The sequence below is a fragment of the Macaca thibetana genome, chromosome 12, assembly GCF_024542745.1.
Source record: "Macaca thibetana thibetana isolate TM-01 chromosome 12, ASM2454274v1, whole genome shotgun sequence".
Lineage (NCBI taxonomy): Eukaryota > Metazoa > Chordata > Mammalia > Primates > Cercopithecidae > Macaca > Macaca thibetana.
The window spans coordinates 12,902,997-12,924,322 of NC_065589.1; the positions used below are offsets into that span (position 1 = coordinate 12,902,997).

Genomic DNA, 21,326 nt, shown 5'->3' on the forward strand with positions numbered 1-21,326 from the left:
ACTTTCACTCCTGCTCTAAAATTTGCCTTGGTTTCTTCTGCTTTATGCCTCCTCAGTCACATTCTTTCTTCTCAGGAGGCAACAACTGAGGCTGCTGCAGACCTACGGGGTTCACCCCCTCTAGCATTCTTTGGTGCCACACGACCCAGACGCGTTCCTCTGCTAACAGGGTTGGTGCGTGTGTATGTGCGTGTGTGTCGTTCATCGTTAGGAAATCAGGGGAGGGGTGAAGACATAGAGGAGGCTCTCTCTGGACTGGAAATAAGAAGGCAGGATGGCCCTATGTGATGTCTCTTCGGATGGGTCCCTCTTTCTTTTGAGCAATTCTCCTATGGCACTTCTAGCTAGAAATTCTATAGTTGTATTGAGACAGGATTGTTCCCTTGACCTTGACCCCCTTTGTGGGCAGGAACTGGAGTGGCTCATTTCACTCAGCCTGTAATCTGTGGATGGCGAAGTGTTAATAGCTCAGTGAAGGGTCAGGGTGACAGCCTCCTGCACCTGCCCTTCCTGACTCCTGAGTTCTTGTTTGGTGTCCAGGAAGAATCAGGTCACATGAACTATTTGAAGGGTAGTGTACGTGGAGGATTTTATTTGACAGTAAAAGTATCTCTCAGCGGGATGTGGAACTGGAAAGAGGATGGTATGGGGAGAAAGTGATCTTTTTCTGAAGCTGCACCGTCTCAAGTTAGCCGAGTCTATCCTTAGTCTCTGATGCTCAGCTGCATGTAACCCCGATGTTCAGCAGCTTGTATCCTTGAGGCTCAGAAGCTTGTATCCCCAAACACTTGCATCAGCTGCCTCTTTTTGCTCCACCAGCTGATGTCTTTTTATGAGCACAGGTTAAGGGGTGGGGTGGGTCAAAAGGCCACAGGGTCAGCCGTTTTGACTTAGGGCTGAGGTTCCGGGCTTGAGGGTGGAGTTTAGCCAGGAGCCCAGCCCTTCTGTATCAGGGTCAGCTGGTTTGACTTAGGGCTGAGGTTCCGGGCTTGAGGGTAGAGTTTAGCCAGGAGCCCAGCCCTTCTGTATCAGGGTCAGCTGGTTTGACTTAGGGCTGAGGTTCTGGGCTTGAGGGTAGAGTTTAGCCAGGAGCCCAGCCCTTCTGTATCAGGGTCAGCTGGTTTGACTTAGGGCTGAGGTTCTGGGCTTGAAGGTGGAGTTTAGCCAGGAGCCCAGCCCTTCTGTATCAGGGTCAGCTGGTTTGACTTAGGGCTGAGGTTATGGGCTTGAGGGTAGAGTTTAGCCAGGAGCCCAGCCCTTCTGTATCAGGGTCAGCTGGTTTGACTTAGGGCTGAGGTTCTGGGCTTGAGGGTAGAGTTTAGCCAGGAGCCCAGCCCTTCTGTATCAGGGTCAGCTGGTTTGACTTAGGGCTGAGGTTCTGGGCTTGAAGGTGGAGTTTAGCCAGGAGCCCAGCCCTTCTGTATCAGTATGAGTTAGAAACCTGCAAAATACAGCAACTCAAAATTAAAGCCAAGAGGTAAGGGCTTGGCATGTTTCTGAGTTTATTATTTATTTTTTGAAGAGTATTTTCCCTATTTATATTTGCACAATAAAACAAAAAAACGACTGAGTCCCACACCAAGTTGTGCCATCTTCACCTTTTAACCTTTAGTGTTTGAACAGATGCCCTGATCCAAGAATTCCTTCCCAGCAAAGCCTTTCTCTCTGGGGCGGTTGTCAGAGGAAGGAAGCAGCCCCTTGCGCAGGCAGGTTCAGGTTGCACATGGATCATTTTGATCATTGTCACCAGCATTGATAATGAAAGACGGTTGTGTAGGCTACACAGGAAGCATGCTGGTAAATGCTCTTTCTTGAGAACTGATCAGGGGTTTTGCTGAACCAGGAATTGAGTTTTTAACACCACAGACCATTTGTATGTAATGTGAGCTGAAATTCACACTGATGAATCAGGATCTATTTCAGCTGTCCCTTTTTCCCATTAAGATTAATTTATAAGCTTACTATTTGTCACCAAGGCTAGTTTCTATTCCAGGCAAAATAGTGGTATAAGCAAGTTTCCTGCAGTGCCTTAACCATTTAGCCTAAGTCCACTTAAAACTCTAGACCTGCATGGATTGCATACTTCCTTCTCGGCCCTTGCCTACAAATTTACTCTCAAATTCTCCATTCATAACCAGAGGCAAATGCATAATAACAATTTATAGATCTTCCCAAGGATATTTTCAAATGAAAAGGGACAAAGGCATAAAAAAGTAGTTGGCCGGGTGCGGCAGCTCATGCCTGTAATCCCAGCACTTTCGGAGGCTGAGCCAGGCGGATCACCTGAGGTCAGGAGTTCAAGACCAGCTTGGCCAATGTGGTGAAACCCCGTCTCTACTAAAAATACAAAAATTAGCCGGGCATGGTGGCACATGCTTGTAATCCCAGCTACTCGGGAGGCTGAGGCAGGAGAATTGCTTGAATACAGGAGGCAGAGGTTGCAGTGAGCTGAGATCATGCCATTGCACTTCAGCCTGGGCAACAGGAGTGAAATTCCATCTCAAAAAAAAAGTTTGTGATGCTTTGATTCAAGAATAGTAGATTAGGGGCATCCCCTGGGTGAATCCCCATTGTTCTATAATGACTGTCTATTGAGCTGTGCGGAGGAGGATTGTGAGGCCATGTCAAAGCCATGGAGAGGAGCGCCTGGCAGATTATTGATGTATGCTTTGGGTTAACAAGGAGTTACCTACTGTGGTATGCGTGACATGTTACCAAGCCTGGTGTACAGGGAGATACCTGCCTGCAGTTCATAAGAATGAGGTTTTATCAGAGCCCTGCCACTGATTTATGGACTGGGTTACTGAGTTAAATGAAATGTGAATTCAATGAGAAGATGTATGAGAGAGCACTCAGCAGAGTACAGGATTAGAAAGCAGTTCTGTTTCTTCAGGCTGTGAACTCCCGGAGAATTCACAAACCTGTTGTATTCATCATTGAATTTCAGCCCGACGCCTGGCCCACAATAGGCCCTCTATAAATATTTGTTTAAGTAATGTATTGCTGCCTATAAAGACCAGGTGAAGGAATGAATCCAGTGGTAAGATGTGAAGACTCACCTGAACAAACAGGTAAGAATTTGGAGGTCACTGGAGCTTTTCTATAGGCTCCTGGAATTGCCCTTGATGGGTTTTCTTCTAAGTTTAAAAAATTTTAAACATTATTCTTAAAGTAAAGCAAACGTGCCGTGAAGTACAGAAATCATAAGGATACACAGCTCCATGAATTCTCACATACCCATAGAACCACAATCTATGTAAAACCAGAATAGCACCAGCACCCTAGAATGCTGGCATTGCGTCCTCCCATTGTCAACTCTTCCCTCCTCTCAAGGATACCCTCATCCTGATTTCTGATATTATGCATTAATTTTGTTCAGTATTTTGTGAGTTTCAACTATGTTTTTCCATGGCATTGTAACTTGTTCATTTTTTTTTGAATTATTGATTTGCTTCAATGGATAATTTCTTTTTTAAAATTATACTTTAAGTTCTAGGGCATATGTGCACAACATGCAGGTTTGTTACATATGTATACGTGTGCCATGTTGGTGTGCTACACCCATTAACTCGTCATTTACTTTAGGTATATCTCCTAATGCTATCCCTCCCCCTCCCCCAACCCCACGACAGGCCCTGGTATGTGATATTCCCCATCCTGTGTCCAAGCGTTCTCACTGTTCAGTTCCCACCTATGAGTGAGAATATGCGGTGTTTGGTTTTCTGTCCTTGCGATAGTTTGCTCAGAATGATGGTTTCCAGCTTCATCTATGTCCCTGCAAAGGACATGAACTCATCCTTTTTTATGGCTGCATAGTATTCCGTGGTGTATATGTGCCACATTTTCTTAATCCAGTCTATCACTGATGGACATTTGGGTTGGTTCCAAGTCTTTGCTATTGTGAATAGTGCCGCAATAAACATACGTGTGCGTGTGTCTTTATAGCAGCATGATTTATAATCCTTTGGGTATATACCCAGTAATGGGATGGCTGGGTCAAATGGTATTTCTAGTTCTAGATCCTTGAGGAATCGCCACACTGTTTTCCACAATGGTTGAACTAGTTTACAGTCCCACCAATGGTGTAAAAGTGTTCCTATTTCTCCACATCCTCTCCAGCACCTGTTGTTTCCTGACTTTTTAATGAATGCCATTCTAACTGGTGTGAGATGGTATCTCATTGTGGTTTTGATTTGCATTTCTCTGATGGCCAGTGATGATGAGCATTTTTTCATGTGTCTGTTGGCTACATAAATGTCTTCTTTTGAGAAGTATCTGTTCATATCCTTCACCCACTTTTTGATGGGGTTGTTTGATTTTTTCTTGTAAATTTGTTTAAGTTCTTTGTAGATTCTGGATATTAGTCCTTTGTTGGATGGGTAGATTGTAAAAATTTTATCGCATTCTGTAGGTTGCCTGTTCACTCTGATGATCGTTTCTTTTGCTGTGCAGAAGCTCTTTAGTTTACTTAGATCCCATTTGTCAATTTTGGCTTTTGTTGCCATTGCTTTTGGTGTTTTAGTCATGAATTCCTTGCCCATGCCTATGTCCTGAATGGTATTGCCTAGGTTTTCTTCTAGGTTTTTTACTGATGCATCATCTTCCTGTGTAGGAATTCATTATAATTTGTTCATCTATTCCCCTGTTGATGAACATTTAAGTTTTTGCCAGTCTTTGGCTATTACAAATAAAGCAGCTATAAACATTTTGATGCTTTTGACCCATATTTTTGTGGTATATAAATGAAACCTTGGAGAGAAATTGTGATGTTATAGGGTATGTTTAGGTTCAACCTTAGTAAATACCACCAAGAAGTTGTCCAATGTGGTTGTGCCAATTGACACTCCCTCCAGCCATGTATGTGAGTCACCACTGCTCTGTAATGCCTGTCACTGTCAGTCCTTTTAGTTCTAGCCATTCTAGTGGATACATAACATTATTTATTCTGATTTTAATGTGCATTTCCCTGATGACTAATGTGGATGAGCATCTTTTCATATATTTACTGTCCATTTATATATCCTTTTTTTTTTTTTTTTTTTTAAATCGAGACAGATTCTCACTCTGTTGCCCAGGCTAGAGTGCAGTGACATGATCTCGGGCTCACTGTGACCTCCACCTCCCGGGTTCAAGCGACTCTCCTGCCTCAGCCTCCTAAGTCTCTGGGATTACAGGTGCACACCACCATACCTGGCTAATTTTTGTATTTTTAGTATAGACAGAGTCAGAGTTTCACCATGTTGGCTAGGCTGGTCTCGAACTCCTGACCTCAAGTGATCTGCCTGCCTTGACCCCCCAAAGTGCTGGGATTACAGATGTGAGCCACCATGCCCAGCCTCTTTTTTTATTTTGAGATAAGGTCTCACTCTATCACCCAGACTGGAGTGCAGTGGTGCAATCATAGCTCACTGCAGCCTCAAACTCTTGGGCGCCAGTGATCCTCCCACCTCAGCCTCTCGACTAGCTAGGACTACAGGCATGTGCCACTACAGATGGCTAATTAAAAAAATATTTTTTGTAGACACGGGGTCTCACTATGTTGCCCAGGCTGCTCTCAAACTCCTGGCCTCAAACAATCCTCCTACGTCAGCCTCCCAAAATGTTGAGATTACAACTGTGAGCCACTACTCCTGGCTCCTCCTCTTAGTTTGTAAGACAAAGCCTTACAGTTGGAATTATTAGTTTTAATGAATATATATTATTAATTATACTTGTTAGAAGTCAACAAATTCTGATTTGGTAACTAGAATTCGGGACTCCTATGGAAAACTTGTAGATATATATATCCACAAGTAAGTATATATATATATTTGATCAGAAAGATTAGTATTTAGAAGTGTACTTTTCATGTGTTATCCTTTGTCAAGGACAACTCATACTTTTGGAATGGCCATCAAGTACTTTACATTGCGTGTTTTAAAAATATAGGTAAAACATTCTCCCGCCCAGCAAAGACCCAAGTTTTGCACCAGTGCTGCCATTTGCCTTTTCTATCTATCACTTTGCTAGAGAGAAGTAAAACACCTTGCAGATTTTATTTTATTTTTTTTGAAATAGGGTCTCACTCTGTTGCCCAGGCTGGAGTGCAATAGTGCAATCGTGGCTCCATGCAACCTCTGCCTCTCAGACTCAAGCAGTCCTCCCACCTCAGCCTATTGAGTAGCTGGAATTAGAGGTGCACCACCACACCTGGCTAATTTTTTGTGTTTTTGTTAGAAAAGGGGTTTTGTCATCATGTTATATACTGTAAATATATACGATTTTTATTTGTCAATTAAAAAATCATGTTAAAATTTGCCTGAATAATTTCTCCCTTGAATCACTAAATAACATTAAAAATGTCTAAGCTCTTAGAAAACACTCTGCAGATAGTCTGGAAATGGAACAGCTGGAGGAAGTTTACTGCAAACTTGTAATCATTTATTTTGTATATTATCCTTATTAAATGTTTACAATTATCTTTTAATTAAATGTCATTTAATTATATTCAAAGGTACTTTGTCATCAAGATTAATAAGGAAGAAATTTAACCAAAACCAAATGAAATATCAATAAGCAAATGAGAGAAAAAAAAAAAACAGAAAAGGGGTTTTGTCGTGTTGCCCAGGTTTGTCTTGAACTCCTGAGTTCAAGCTGTCCTCCCACCTCAGCCTCCCAAGTAGCTGGAATTACAGGTGCGTGCCACCATGCCTGGCTAATTCTTTGTGTTTTTGATGGGGCTTGTTAACCAGGCTTGTCTCAAACTCCTGAGCTCAAGTGATCTGCCCGCCTCGGCCTCCCAAAGTGCTGGGATTAGAGGCATGAGCCACCGTGCCTGGCCTGTGCAGATTTCATAACATTCAGTAGTGTGATAGAGCTCTATAAGGGACAACCCACCCAGAGGCCTTTGCCATTCTCATCTGGAATGCCTGGTTGGCACCCATTCCCTGTGCCTGGACTCTGCCTCTGGCTCTGTGCCTTTGAGCTGACCCCTTGGCTGGATAGTTTATCCCTGGATGCTCTCTGCTGGTTCACTTGTAGTTGCTGGCTCTGTAGCTTGTGGGCTGACGATGTCCCCAACCCTGACCCCATGCCCTATGCAGTCCTTACAGTTGCAAAGCAATTAGTTCCACCTATGGTCCTTTGGGATTTATTCCCAGAATGCACGCCTGATTCAGTATCAAAAAATCTATCCTTGTTTCTGGAATCAAAAACTATTCTGTGGTCCACAGATGACGTGGTGAGCATGTTTGGCTATTTGATTCTAAAATTCATCATAGTTGATAACTAGGACAGTGCTACAAAATCCTGATAGTTTAATAATACAGTGTAATGAAAAGAGGTGAAATCACGTGCATTCATTTGAGCATTTGCAGTAGAAGAGGGGACAAGTTCACCTTGGGCTAATTTGTGCATTCAGAAAAATGACTGAGCATGCACTTTGCTCCTCTGATGAGGTGTCACACCTATATAGATGTTGTCTGGCTTGTGTCTATTAATTCTCATCTCAGCAGCAAATGGAATAGGTGCAATGGACTAGTTTTTAATCAGTCTGTGACATTTGTATCTAAATAAATTGGCATAATCTTGAAATAAACGACTGTAGTCAGTGTGGCTCACAGTTACATGAACGTCCTTTACTATTCACAGCCCATTCTTTGAGCATTGCTCAAATTACACATTAACCCCTGACGCACAAAGGGTCACATGATGCTGTGATCACGTTTGCTGGTGATGTGGGTCGCACACTTCAGTTAATCACCAGGCTGACTGCCATGGCAGCCCCAGAAAGCTGGAGCCCTCAGTGCTCACAAGGAGAAACTTCTGCCCGTTACCACCCCCTTTAGCTTTTCCCTGTAGTCACTTAATTAGATTCCATAAAATAAAGCTGCTTTCTCTTGTGCATTGTCAGCAAAAATAGAATGTGCACAGACTATCTTCTGAGTTCCTGATTTTATTTAGAAATCCAATAAGCCTAAAATTTCTAGATTTTTTAAAAAAATGAGTATCCTCTTATTTCATTAGCGTCTTTGAAAAGATTTATAACAAATATGTGAAGAGACATGCTGTCCTTTAAATAGGAGCACAACGTTTGCTGAGCAAGGACATGGGCCCAAACAGTGCCACTATTTTTGAAAATGTGTGGTAGGAATGTACTATGTGTACCAAATAGAATAAAAAGACTTTGCTTATTATTTATTTATTTGAGACAGAGTCTTGCTGTGTCACCCAGGCTTGAGTGCAGTTGCGTGATCTCAGCTCACTGCAACCTCCGCCTCCTGGGTTAAAGCAATTCTCATGCTTCAGCCTCCCGAGAAGCTGGGACCACAGGCGTGCACCACAACACCCAGCTAATTTTTGTATCTTTAAATAGAGATGGGGCTTCACCACACTAGCCAGGCTGGTCTCGAACTCCTGACCTCAAGTGATCCACCCGCCTCGGCCTCCCAAACTGCTGGGATTACAGGCATGAGCCACCATGCCTGGCCAGCTTTGTTGATTTAAAATAGTAATTTGGGTGTCTTTACTGTTAAAATAATTAGAAATAGCTACCAAAGGACTGCATATAGATTATTTAGTTAGAAACATTGTTAATCTTTAGCATCACTTTTGTCTCTAGTGAGTCCTTCCTCTCCCTTCTTTCCCTCAGCCCCATAGGCTGTCACTCACCCTTGCCTGTACAGGAGACTGCACCACCACCCTACTGAAGTAACCACTTTTCTACCTCCACCGCAAACACCACCTCCCCTCTCCCACTGTTCCTTCCCCACTCCTCACCATCTCAGGAACTGACAACTCTATTTACCTGGTTGTTTGGGATCCAAACCCAGGTGTCATCTTGGACTCCTTTCTCTCAATCATACCCCATGGCCAGTGCATCTGAATGACCTGTTTCCTCCATCTCCCCAACACCTCCCAAATTTGATCCCCTTAGCATTTCTGCTACCCATCCTTGCTTCCCTCCTCCACCCACACTGAGCCACAACGATCTTTAGAAAATCTCAGTTCAGTCACATCGTTCTCTAGCTTCCCTATTGCAAGAAAACAAACAAAACAAAACAAAACACCACGCAAGCCCGGTCCACAACTCTGCAAGATTGAAGCCTAGTTCCTTTCTAGTTCCGTTCTCGCTCCTGCCCTGGCAGCTGGGTTGGTTTTATTTCAGTTTCATGAACTAGCTCCTACAAATCTAGCAATACAATAGAAAACCCAGCAGTGGCTAGAGACTTGAGTTTGTTGCTCCATGAAGCTTTAGCAGTGTCTTGGAGTGGGAAAGGCAAAGTTGGATTCTACTGGGACTCTGAAGTTTGGTTTAAGGCAGGTCTGTCAATGCAGGGGTTTGATGAAGATCACATAAGAATCAGGAAACAATAGGATTTGGACTGGTGGAAACAGCAAGGCGAATATTTTAAGATAAATGTTTTAGGGCTTAAAGTGTTGGTGGTTTTATTAGAGTGTCGATGGATCTTTCCAGAAGTTTCAGTCATGAATAATCAAGATATTTGCCTGGGGAAGAGTGTGCTGGAGTAGTAAAGTGATGCCAAGGAGGACAGGGAGAGTATAAAATCATGTTCCAGCAGAGGAGGCTTTGTGTGTGTGTGATTATGTGGGGAGTAGTTCCCATCTCAGGTACAAGCTGTGTGGGAAGGTAAATGCATTCGATTCTTAGAAAAATCAGTCCACAAAAAGGAAATGCAAGTGTCTCTGAAGTATATGAAAATACACTCATTTTGGCTTATGATAAGAAATATATTTGAGGCTGGGCACAGTGGCTTATGCCTGTAATCCAAGCACTTTGAGAGTCTGAGGCAGGCAGATTGCTTGAGCTCAGGAGTTGAAGACCAGCCTGGGCAACATGGCAAAACCCAGTCTCTACCAAAAATACAAAAAATTAGCTGGATGTAGTGGTGCACACCTGTGGGATGTGTGGTCCCAGCTACTTAGTAGGCTGAGGTGGGAGAATCTCCTGAGCTTGGGAAGTCGAGGGTACTGTGAGCCAAGATCATGCTACTGCACTCCAGCCTGGGTGACAGAGCCCTTCTCTACCAAAAATACAAAAAATTAGCTGGGTATCGGGGCGTGCACCTGTGGAACGTGTGGTCCCAGCTACTTGGTAGGCTGAGGTGGGAGGATCTCCTGAGCTTGGGAAGTCAAGGGCACAGTGTGCCAAGATCGTGCCAAGATTATGCACTCCAACCTGGGTGACAGAGGGAGACCCCGTCTCAAAAGAACAAAAACAATAAACAAAAAGAAACATGTCTGAAAACTACACTAAGATACGTTAGGCTTTGTATCCGCACCCAAATCTCATCTTGAATTGTAATCCTTATAATCCCCATAATCTGCACATGTCAAGGGACAGACCAGGTAGAGGTAAGTAAGCCATAGGGGTGGTTCCCCCGTGCTGTTCTCATGTTAGTGAGTGAGTTCTCACGTAATCTAATTGTTTTATAAGGGGCTCTTCCTCTTTTGCTTGGCGCTTCTTCCTGGTGCCTTGTGAAGAACACATCTTGCTTCCCCTTTGCCTTCTGCCATGATTGTAAATTTCCTGAGGCCTCCCCAGCCATGTTGAACTGTGAGTCAATTAAACCTCTTTCCTTTATAAATTGCCCAGTCTTGGGGAGTTATTTACAGCAGTATGAAAACAGACTAATACAACACTTTTTCACCTAGCAGATTTTCCAGTATGAAAACGTTTGATGAAACCTTATAATAGAGAGAACAGGGACTCCCATACATTAACTGGCAGAAATGTGAAGTGGTAGAATGTCTAAGAAGGGCAATCTGGCCCTATCTCTTGAAATTATAAATGCACATATCTGCTATGCAAAATACAAATGATCACTTCTAGACATTTATCTAACAAGTTGGCCAATATCTAAAGAAACTAGTGTCCTTTGGGATGCACTTTGAGAGGCGATGCTGAAAGGAATAGAAACTTTTGAAGTTTGTCAATGATCTTTCTTATTGCCTTATGGAAGATATCTCTGTAGTAGGAAAATTAGCCCTTTGATTTTGATAAAGTTTGCACATGATTTTTCCTAGTGTTTTCATATAGCATATGGTGATTTTTGTCATGTGAAATTCTTTAATTTTATGCTGACAAGTGTTTTGATCTTTCTTTTTTTAATGGCTTCTGGATATGTGTCACACTCCAGTATCATAAAAATATTCTGCCTTGGTTTCTTCTTGCATTTTTATGGCTTCGTTCTTTTGGGTTACCTTGACATATTTGATCCACTTGGAGTTTATTGATGTATAAGTTGTGAGGTATGGATTCAATACTATTATTTTTCCATGTGATGACTCACTTATCTCAATATAACTTACTGAACAAGCCTTCCAGTTCTTAGCATATTCTTACAAATATTTAGGTCTATCTCTGGACTCCCTAGTCTGTTCCATAAATTTGTCTGTTTAATGTGTCACACTATTTTAATTATTGTAGCTTTATATTATGTTTTAATATTGGTTAGTTCCACCTCATTTCCTTCTTGTTCAGGAGTTTCTTGGCTTTCTTAGGTTGCTTATTTTTCATGTGAACTTTAGAATCAGCTTGTTCAATTCCATACTCTCCCTCACCAAATTCCATTGGTGATTGTATTTATTGTGTTAAATGTACAGATTAGCTTAGAGGCATTTATATTTTATGATGTCACATCTTCCTATTCAAGTATATGGTATGTCTTTACATTTGTCTGAGTTTATTTTGTGTCATTTGATTATATTTAAAAATTTTCTTCAATAGGTATTTCACATTCTTGTTATAATTTTTACAAAATTTTTTGTTTCTAATGTAAGTGAGATTCCCCACTCCCACATCAATTAACTACTATTATTTGCATATATGAGGGTTTTTGATTCTGTGTATTTATTTTGATATCTTATGGAATTTTCTTATTGTTTGTAGTATATTTTAAGTTGTATTCTCTAGGTATGATATTATATTGTTTGCATATAATAATTTTACTTCCTCTCCAATTAAATATTTATAAATTTGCTTTTGGATACCGGTTTGGTTTAATACCTCAAGAACAATATTAAATGATAACGATGATGGTATCATCTTATTATCAGCTCTAATGGGATTCCTTTTCATATTCTTTCATTAAGCATGATGTTGACTTTTGGGTTGTGACAGATCTGTTGCATTATAAGGTAGTAGTTATCTCTTTTCATTTTATTATTTATCAATAATGTATACTGAATTTTATTAAATGCATCTTCAACATTTATGAAGAAGGCCATAGTATTTTTCTTTTTAAATCTATTAATATAGGTAAATAGGTGTTCTGATAATCATGCTGTTGTTCTGGAAATAAATCCTACTTGGTCATTATATATCAACTTTTAAATAATTTGCTGGATTATTTTGCTATTTTTTTTTTTTTTTTTTTTGAGATGGAGTCTCACTCTGTCTCCCAGGCTGGAGTGCAGTGGTGTGATCTTGGCTCACTGAAACCTCTGCCTCCTGGGTTCAAGTGATTCTCCTACCTCAGCCCCCCGAGTAGCTGGGATTACAGGCATGTGCCACGACACCCAGCTAATTTTTGTATTTTTGGTAGAGATGGGGTTTTGGCATGTTGACCAGGCTGGTCTCAAACTCCCGACCTCAGATGATCTGCCTGCTTTGCTCTCCTGAAGTGCTGAGATTACAGGCATGAGCCACTGTGCCTGGCCTATTTTGCTTTTTTTTTTTTTTTTTTTTTTTTTTTTTTTTTTAGATGGAGTCTCGCTCTGTCGCCAAGGCTGGAATTCGATGGTGTGATCTTGGCTCACTGACACAGCTGCCTCCCCGGTGCAAATGATACTCCTGGCTCAGCCTCCAGAGTGGCTGGGATTACAGTTGTGTGCCACCATGCCCAGCTAATTTTTTTTGTATTTTTAGTAGAGATGGGGTTTTACCATTTTGGCCAGGCTGGTCTCGAACTCCTGACCTCAGGTGATCCACTTGCCTCAGTCTCCCAAAGTCCTGGGATGACAGGCAGGAGCCACCGCACCTGGCTGCATCAGTTGTTTTTGTATGTATCTGATAGCTCTGTTGAGCTTTTGGTGTCAATGGTGTGTGACTGGGGTCACATGTCCATCTCTGAACCAATCTGTCACCAGGGGAATGCTCAGGTCTAGGTCATGTGGCTACTCCTGGACCTGGCAGTGGGATCAGTTTCATGTGCAGCACATGGCTGAGACTTGGTTTCCCCATGGCAAAACTGGGCCCCAGCTATCCAAGAAGGAGAGATACCAACTAGATGGAGAAAACCACAGATGTCCCACCATAGGCAAGTTGGTGATAATGGAGCTCAGACATTTCAGGCTTCATTTGTAGTACAGACAGGAAGCTTCTTGGCTGATAACTGAGTGAGTCATCAGCACTGTTATCAGCCCTCGACTGACAACTTCCAGACTTCTTTTATGTGGGAGAATAAACCCATAATTTGTTTAAGCCATTAATACAAACACCTTCTATGTGGAAATAAAAGCATAAAATATTGTGTCTGGAAAACCCAAAGACTGGACCTATTTCATAATACTCTATTTTCAGATCCTAGAATAAATTCAGGTGCAAAGAAGAGGACTTAAACTGAATCTCTTTATTTGCAGGTCAGTTATGTGGCTTTATTATATGATAAATCACTTCCAGCTTACCGGAGATGTAGCACCCACCTTCTTTCCAAAAGAATCTAAGTTTTCTGCAGCCATTGGCAAAATGGTCTCTATATTTCCCTCTGGACTTTCAGTTACCTGTAGACAGTGACATCATTCCTGCTACCCCTTTCCACATTTGGTTAACCTTTAAGGAGACACAAAAACACCCGTCCTCCCTGCAGAGGGTGAGTCTGGATGCTGGACTGAAGCTGGAGTCAGCTTGAAAGAAACAGTTGGCCATGTATAGAGAGAAGAGACACTGGATCCTATGTTCCAGTATAGGGAATTAAAAACAGTTATTGAGTTTAAAATACTTTTCATGTTCTCGTGAATCAATGTGAAAATACCTGATTTCCACTTGCAGGTGGCTCAAGTGCTTTATGAAATATTTATATAGGGAAGATATGCTTCCTTGCTGTCTTTTTATTCAAGACCTCACTTAAACCTACCCTAGATCAAATCAATATTACAGTGATAATGTAAAATAAATTAAAACTGTTTTAAACAGCTGCTAGAACAGTGGTTCAATTCAAATCAGAGCAAGTCTAGAGGGAAGAAAGTAAATGTGAACCTGTCTCAAACAGGATTTAAGAATTGTTCATTGATAATAGAATAAAATAATCTGAATATATATGCTAACACTTAAATGACTCATTTTAATAAAGATACTACTAATTAAAGGAATAAGATAATTACCTAGTGCTTGTGGCTATAATGAATGCAAATCATTTATTCTTCATGACGATTCTTCAAAGATACTTAAAACTCCCATGTACTTATTTAGTATTTATATTTTTTACATTGCCTTTTTGCATTGATTGATTGTTTTGTAGGAAATACTGGAAGTGGAGGAAAGGTGCTATGGGAAAGTGGATAAAGCATAAACTGGTGATTTGGAGGCTTGGAGTCTCATTCTGGTTCTGCAGCTACTCAGCATGGGCAGCTATTAGCTTCTTCAATGCATCCTCTTCCTCCTCAGAAAAGATCTTTGGAGAGTCCCATCCAGTTTTCACATCTTACACCTTCACAAATCAGGAGTAGTAGTTACGTTGCAGAGAGGCAAGTGAGCAAACTAAAACTCTCAAGTACCTCCCCACAATAAACCAAAACCCAGCAAGCACTGTTCACCATACCATATATTATTGATATATACAGATATATCATACATATGTCACATATATACACACATCACACATACATACATGATATACATCACACACATACATGATATACATCACACACGATACATCATCTATATTTATATGATATATACATTATCCATAGGTACATCTATCTATCTATATTTGTCTCTATAGCTCATGTACAATATCCACTAAGTATCAGACTTTACCTTGCAGGATACATAGTATCTACTAAGTGTCAGACTCTGCACTGTAGGAGATTCAGAGCAGAGATTCAAAGAAAGCGTGGCTCATAAGCCAGACTCCTCCCTATGTTTGAGTCTTGGCCATGCCCCTTGCAAACTGAGTGACTTTAGTCATTTTACTTCAGCTCATTTCACCTCAATTTTGTCCTTTAATTGGGCACCAGTCATAGTTCCTACCTCATCATGCTGGCATTAGGATTAAATGAGATCATATGTAAAGAATACTCACATTAGTGTCTGGTACACTGTAAATACTCTACATCATCACTATCATCACCTAGAGCTCTATACAATTGGGGTTTTGTCTCCTCTCCGTTTTATATGACATCTGAAGGTCAAAGAGAATAACTTGCCCCGTGCTATCACGGGTCCTAATAGAACTGTTCTGGCCAAAGTAGGCTGGTGCTGTTCTTCATGGTAGAAAGCTGTCACCAGGCAATGTGTCCCTTCTCTCTACACATGGCCAACTTTTTCTTTCAAGCTGACTCCAGCTTCAATCCAGCATCCAGTCCCACCCTCTGCAGGGAGGACTTGTGTCCTTAAAGGTTAACTGAATGTGGGAAGGGGTAGCAGGAATGACATCACTGTCATATGACGTCACTGGCAAATGAAGGTGCAGAGGGAAATATAGAGACCATCTGCTAATGACTGCAGGAAAAGCTTAAGATTCTTTTGGAAAGAAGGTGGGTACTAAATCCCAGGTAAGTTGGAGGTGATTTATCATCTTATGATAAATAATTTAGTTTGGGTCTTAGTTCAAATCCTGGGAGATCAAGCTTGGTAACCTTTGCAATTTCTTCTAAATGTAAGTTTCTAAGTCTGTGCATGATGACATGGTGCACCCAGACTGGCATTCTCACAGGATGCCGTGGTGGACACAGAGTTTGAAAACCTCATCAGGTGTGGTGTTCTCATTGAGGCCAGTGGTTCCCAATTGGCTACCTGTGAACCTGCTGGTCTGGGAAGTTGATTTTCTCCATTTGTGACAAAATGCAAAAAATAAAGACAATTATATTTGCATTAGTTTGTAACATTTTTATAAAACCCTATGGGTATAGTGCAATTGAGTTGTAACTCTAAACTAGATCTATGAAGAGAAATGAATCTTGTAAATTGTTTTGAAATGTTTCCATTCCACCAAATCCAGAAGCCTTAGAATTTCTAATGGGATCCAGCCTTCTACCTGGCAGAAATAGTACACCTGAGATCACTAGTCATGCTGCCTGGCTCATTGGGGAACAATCAATCCTGCTCTGCCACTTATTAATGTGTGGCCTCGAGTTATTTTACATCGTTGGGACTCAGTGGCTTAAAACCATAGTGGTTTATTTCTTAGGTCATATGCCCATTGCAGGTTCCCATTGCTTCACCACATCATCTTCTCTCAGGGCCACAAGCTGGAGGAGCCCCCATTCCACCTCTTGGAATCTTGCCAGTTGTCATGCTAAGGAGAGGAGAACACAGTGGGACATGTGCGGGATTTTAAAAGTTTCCATCTGGAAGTGGTGCATACTATTCCCTGCACATTTTATGACCATGGCAAATAATATGACCACATCTAACTTTAAGGAGAGCAGGAAGGTAAAGTCTTACAAAGAAGTAGCAGTAAGGTCAAATGTACTATCATTCACTTCATATTCCATTTCATTTATTTTAGCTCAGCATTTTTACTGATTAAGATAAATTTACATGTTGATTCTGGTATGAATTTTATCAGCTGCCAGAAATTTCAACTACATGGCATGTCCCTAAAAACTTCTGGTAGCTTGATAGTGACCCCCTGACTCGTGTGTTGTTAAACAGTTTTGAGTCCACTTAGCTGAATTTTCTCCATAAGGTGATCATAAGAAATTCTATCACTTTTTTTTTTCTAAAATCAAGATACATTATTGGTATATTTGGCCTTTGACTTGTCAATATAGGGCCTTTATCAAAAAAGGAAATGAGATGGGTCAGGATGAAGATTCGATATTCTGTAAGTTGGGAATAATAGAAAACAAAAGCCTGGATTACTAGCTTTCATTTAAACATAGAGGCAATATTATTTTAATCACTTTTGCTAATGTGACAGGGTAATGTATTAGTTGGACTTTTTCATTGAGTATTTGGGGATCTTGCAGATGGTTGAAAAGCTGTCAGTGAAGTACCAGATCAGCTTTCAGAATCTACAGAAAAGACCCATTTCTCTGAGAGTGATAATAGTAATAATAGTTAACACTTGCATGGCGCTTAGTACATGGATGTTTTGGGACCAGGACATGCAAGTCAATATGCTTTTTTTCCAGCGTTAAGCATGTTGCTCCGTCTATAAGCTAAGGTGCAGGAAGATTATAGTCTTCCTTTTTAGCCTGGAAAAAATGAAAGGATCTTGTATTGTCTCTGCCATAATATGCACTTTAAAGATTAAAGACTAAGAGAATACTTTAAGAAAGGAAAATTATCTGAAACATGCAGGAACCAGCATCCAGAAAATAAAACCACTTTTAATTATCCTATATTTCAAAGCAATATGAAATACACAAACAAAGGGGTTGCTTGGGCAAAAGGATAATAAACTGAAATGTGATTTTAATGAACTCACAACCTGTTTACACTTCATCTTGCTTCATTTGTGTGTGTGTCTTGATGGAAGGGAATGAAGAGCACTATCCACTAGTCCAGGATTCAAGGTAAGAGAAGTTAGTTTCAGGAAAGAATGCAACTCCAGGGCCACAGAAACCACCTGAATGACGACACTAGTACCAGCAGAGGGTGCTGGCGTGGCACAAAATTAAGAATTTTCAAAAGGAAGAGGTCTTAGATTAAAAGACAGCAGGTGTGAGGAAAAATGTCATAACTGTTTGTATCCACTTGGAGGTCTGAATTCTCTGCTTGCAGATCTGTCTGGTGTTCAGTGATTTCCTGCGATGGCCACATGAATTTTAGGTATCTCTTAAAGCAGAAAAGTGGGACATTTGCTTCTGTGTTTGAACAGGACAGGGAGAAGCCATGCAGTCTGCCTCCTGTTTCCACTGGAGGACTTTTAGCAGCCTCTGGCGTCTGTGACACCTACAGGATTAAGTTCACATGGAGTCCCTACTTTATTATTATTATTTTAAAAACAAAACAAGCTATTTGTGTGGTTACTAAAACAAAATTGGCCCAGACTGTCAATCCAGGGGAATCACATTTTCTTTTTTCATTTAGCCACCTTAAAAAGAAGGTAACAGGTACCTGGGAACCCACAGGTAGTAGAGATTGTGAAAGGTCAGGTGGAGGAGACAAGGCTGGCTGCGCTTTATTTAGCGGAGTGCAGCCTCCCTGGCGGTCGCAGCACCAGTCAGCCCAGCCAGGACGTGTAGAAGAGCCCCCTGAAGTAGGTCACAGCAAATGCTCCTTTTACACAGAGTCCCCTGTTGCGATTCCTTCCGCTAGCAGCGCCTCTGCCAACCTGGGCTTCTGAACTGTTCTTTCGGGCGTTCTGGACTGGGAGTCAATTGACCCACTGGATTCGAGTCCAGACTTTCTGGGCCTCAGTTTCCCCCTAGGTTCAACGACAGGGGTGGACAACCTGACACCGAGGCCTCTTCCCGCCCCGACACAGCGAGGCCAGACATTCCTTAGTGGCGCGGCAGGCCCCGCGCTCTGGAAAGGGCCGACGAGAAGGAGACAGCTCGGTCAGCACCAAGGACAAGGGCCCGGGGTCCGCCTGGCTGACGCGAGGTCACTTCCAGGCGAGCCCGACTGCTGAGCAAGCGTCGGGCGCAGGGTTCCGTGGCCGGGCGGGAGGGCTGGGGTTGCCGCGAGAAGCGCTGGGGGAAGGGGAGCAGTCCCGGGGGATGAGGCAAGGCCCGGCCCCGCGGCGGTCTTGCAGATTCTGCGCCAAGAGGCCAAGGGTGGCTGCTGCGAGCGCGTCGCCCCTCCCTTGGGGTGCCCTGCCGCCTCCCGCGCCCCGCCCAGCCCGGGCCTTGGGGCTCACCGGGTGCCTCTGGCTCTGGAGGCCCCTCAAAGCCCCCCCTCCCGCACGCGTGGACCTCTCCAGCCCCTTTCCTGCCCCAGCATCGCCCGGCTCCCTGTACCAGGGCTTCTTCTGGACACACCCGTGACTTCGACTCACTCCTGGGGTACGGGGTCCCGCGTCGCCTTTCTGCAACCCCCGCCCCAACTCCCTGCGGGGAAAGAGGCCCCACTCCCCAGTGCTCCCGAGCCTGAGCTGCCGGGCGCCCCGCCCCCCGCTCGCCCCGCCCCGCCCCGCCCCGCCCCGCAGGCCCCGCCCGCCGTTGCCCGGGTAACCGCGGATCCCGCAGCTGCAGGAGGCACCCGGCCCCGCGGAGCAGCTCTAGCCGCCGCCGCCGCTCTCGCAGCTCTCGCCGCCACTGCCACCGTCACCGCGTCCTGGCTCCGGCTCCCGCGCCCTCCCGGCCGGCCATGCAGCCCCGCCGCGCCCAGGCGCCCGGTGCGCAGCTGCTGCCCGCGCTGGCCCTGCTGCTGCTGCTGCTCAGCGCGGGGCCCCGAGGCAGCTCCCTGGCCAGCCCGGTGCCCGCCGCGCCCCTATCCGCGCCCGGGCCATGCGCCGCGCAGCCCTGCCGGAACGGGGGCGTGTGCACCCCTCGCCCTGAGCCAGACCCGCAGAACCCTGCCCCCGCCGGCGAGCCTGGCTACAGCTGCACCTGCCCCGCCGGGATCTCCGGCGCCAACTGCCAGGTGAGTGTAAGCGGCGGGCGCGGTGTGGGGCGCTGGTCCGGGACCAGCAGTCTCTTCCCGCCGGCCCTGCTGCTGCTGCCGGACAGTGGGCACGCCTGACCCAGGCTTTCCCACTTCGGGAAGGCAATGGATCCAGTCTCTTGGCCCGCGTGGACGCGGACACCCAGGCCGACCCTGATTCCCTTACCCACCCTGGTTCCCGGGCGGGGCCAGCGGGGCTCTCGGGGTGTGCCGCTCCGGGGCTCGGCGCTCCTCGCGCGGGGCTCCAGACGCTCCGGTTGGCCACCGAGTGGCGCGCCCCTTCCGGCCGGGCCGAGCCGAGAACCACTCGAGCGGTGTCCGCCTTGGCAGCGCGGAGAAGCCGGCTCCGAGCGTACCCGGCGAGGTGTTCAATGTCCAGGTAGTCCACGCTTCCCGTCCCGCTGGACCCTGTGTGTGTAAAGGGTGTGCAGTGTGCGAGTCAAGTGATGGTGGGCCCCGTGCCAGGTGGTGGGGCACTTTCTTCTCTTCCTCCGCCCTTGTGGACTGTGACAACGCAGCCAGAGGACGAGGAGGGCAGCTGCCTCTCCTCGGCCTGCGACCAGCCCTCTCTAAGCTTAGGAGCAATGCTGGAACAGTCGGAGGCATTCGAGGGGCCATTGTACGTGGCGCTGGCAGGGCCGCCCTTCCTGCCGTTCGCTCCACGGGGCGCACGCTTGGGGCCGGCAGCCGGGACGTGAGCAGGGCACCGGGAAGCCGCCAGAAAGCGTGGGGCGGTGCGAGGGATGGGACGATGGGATGTAGCCAGCAGCCGCCCGTGAATTTGGGGTTTCCAAGAGAATTTGGCAGAAAATAATATCTGGGGCTTTTACAAGTACGTTAAAGCTCGGTGAAACCTATTAACATCAATATTTTCAGTAGGCAATTTGGTAGGACTGTGTGTACAGGTAGAAAATCCCCAAACCTCTATTGCAGGGTAGGGCAAATAATGAATTCATCTGAAATGATTTAAACCACATGAATATGGACGACATTTGGGATCAGATACTATCTTTCTTACATTTAGGGTGGAGGAGTTTGTTTCATATAAATTTGATAACAATGATTGAAGAGTTACTTTGAGAATGCTCGAATAGGTTCTTTCAGTGGGGAAAAAGGTTGCCCTTTCAATATGACACGTTTTACATTTTTTAGAGGTAAATGGGATTGAGAAGCTTGACCTTGACGGTCAGATTTTTTCGCATTTATCTAGAATCTTTTTTTTCCTTTAATAGCAAATTAGCAATTTGAATCTATCTTTTCAACATTGTGCTCTTCCTCTTTGTTTACTGGTTTCAATAAGCTTAGTTCCTTGAAGGGAGGTGATGAGGAGGAGGAAGAATTTGTGTGATGTGAGCATCAGGAGTAGGTTTGGGACATGATAGCTTCTTGGAGGAAATGCCTGTTGGAACCATTCTAACCGTTCGAACAAAATCTTGCTTTTGCAAAAGTGAAAATAACTGCAAATCAAAAACCAGGGAATGGACTCATGCTAATTTTCCCTGTGGATTGATGATTTATATGACTTTTCCTGAAGAAATGAATTGTCTGAGTGTGTCCATTAAACTGCTGTTATATTTACATGTCTGAATTTTATCCTTCAAAGAAATAA

The 21,326-nt window shown here is 44.0% G+C and overlaps 2 protein-coding genes across 2 annotated transcripts in view; one reads left to right on the top strand and one right to left on the bottom strand.

The window, feature by feature from the left end:
• The window catches only part of FBXO36 (F-box protein 36), a 451,851-nt gene that overhangs the window by 280,202 nt on the left and 150,323 nt on the right, over positions 1-21,326 (bottom strand). The gene's annotated exons all lie outside the window — the stretch shown is intronic.
• Positions 19,280-21,326, top strand: part of DNER (delta/notch like EGF repeat containing) — a 363,829-nt gene continuing 361,782 nt past the window's right edge. Inside the window, exon 1 of the mRNA XM_050751101.1 lies at positions 19,280-19,696. Within this exon, the coding sequence (XP_050607058.1) occupies positions 19,421-19,696 (276 nt within the window). The 5' untranslated portion in view covers positions 19,280-19,420. The remainder of the gene's footprint in view (positions 19,697-21,326) is intronic.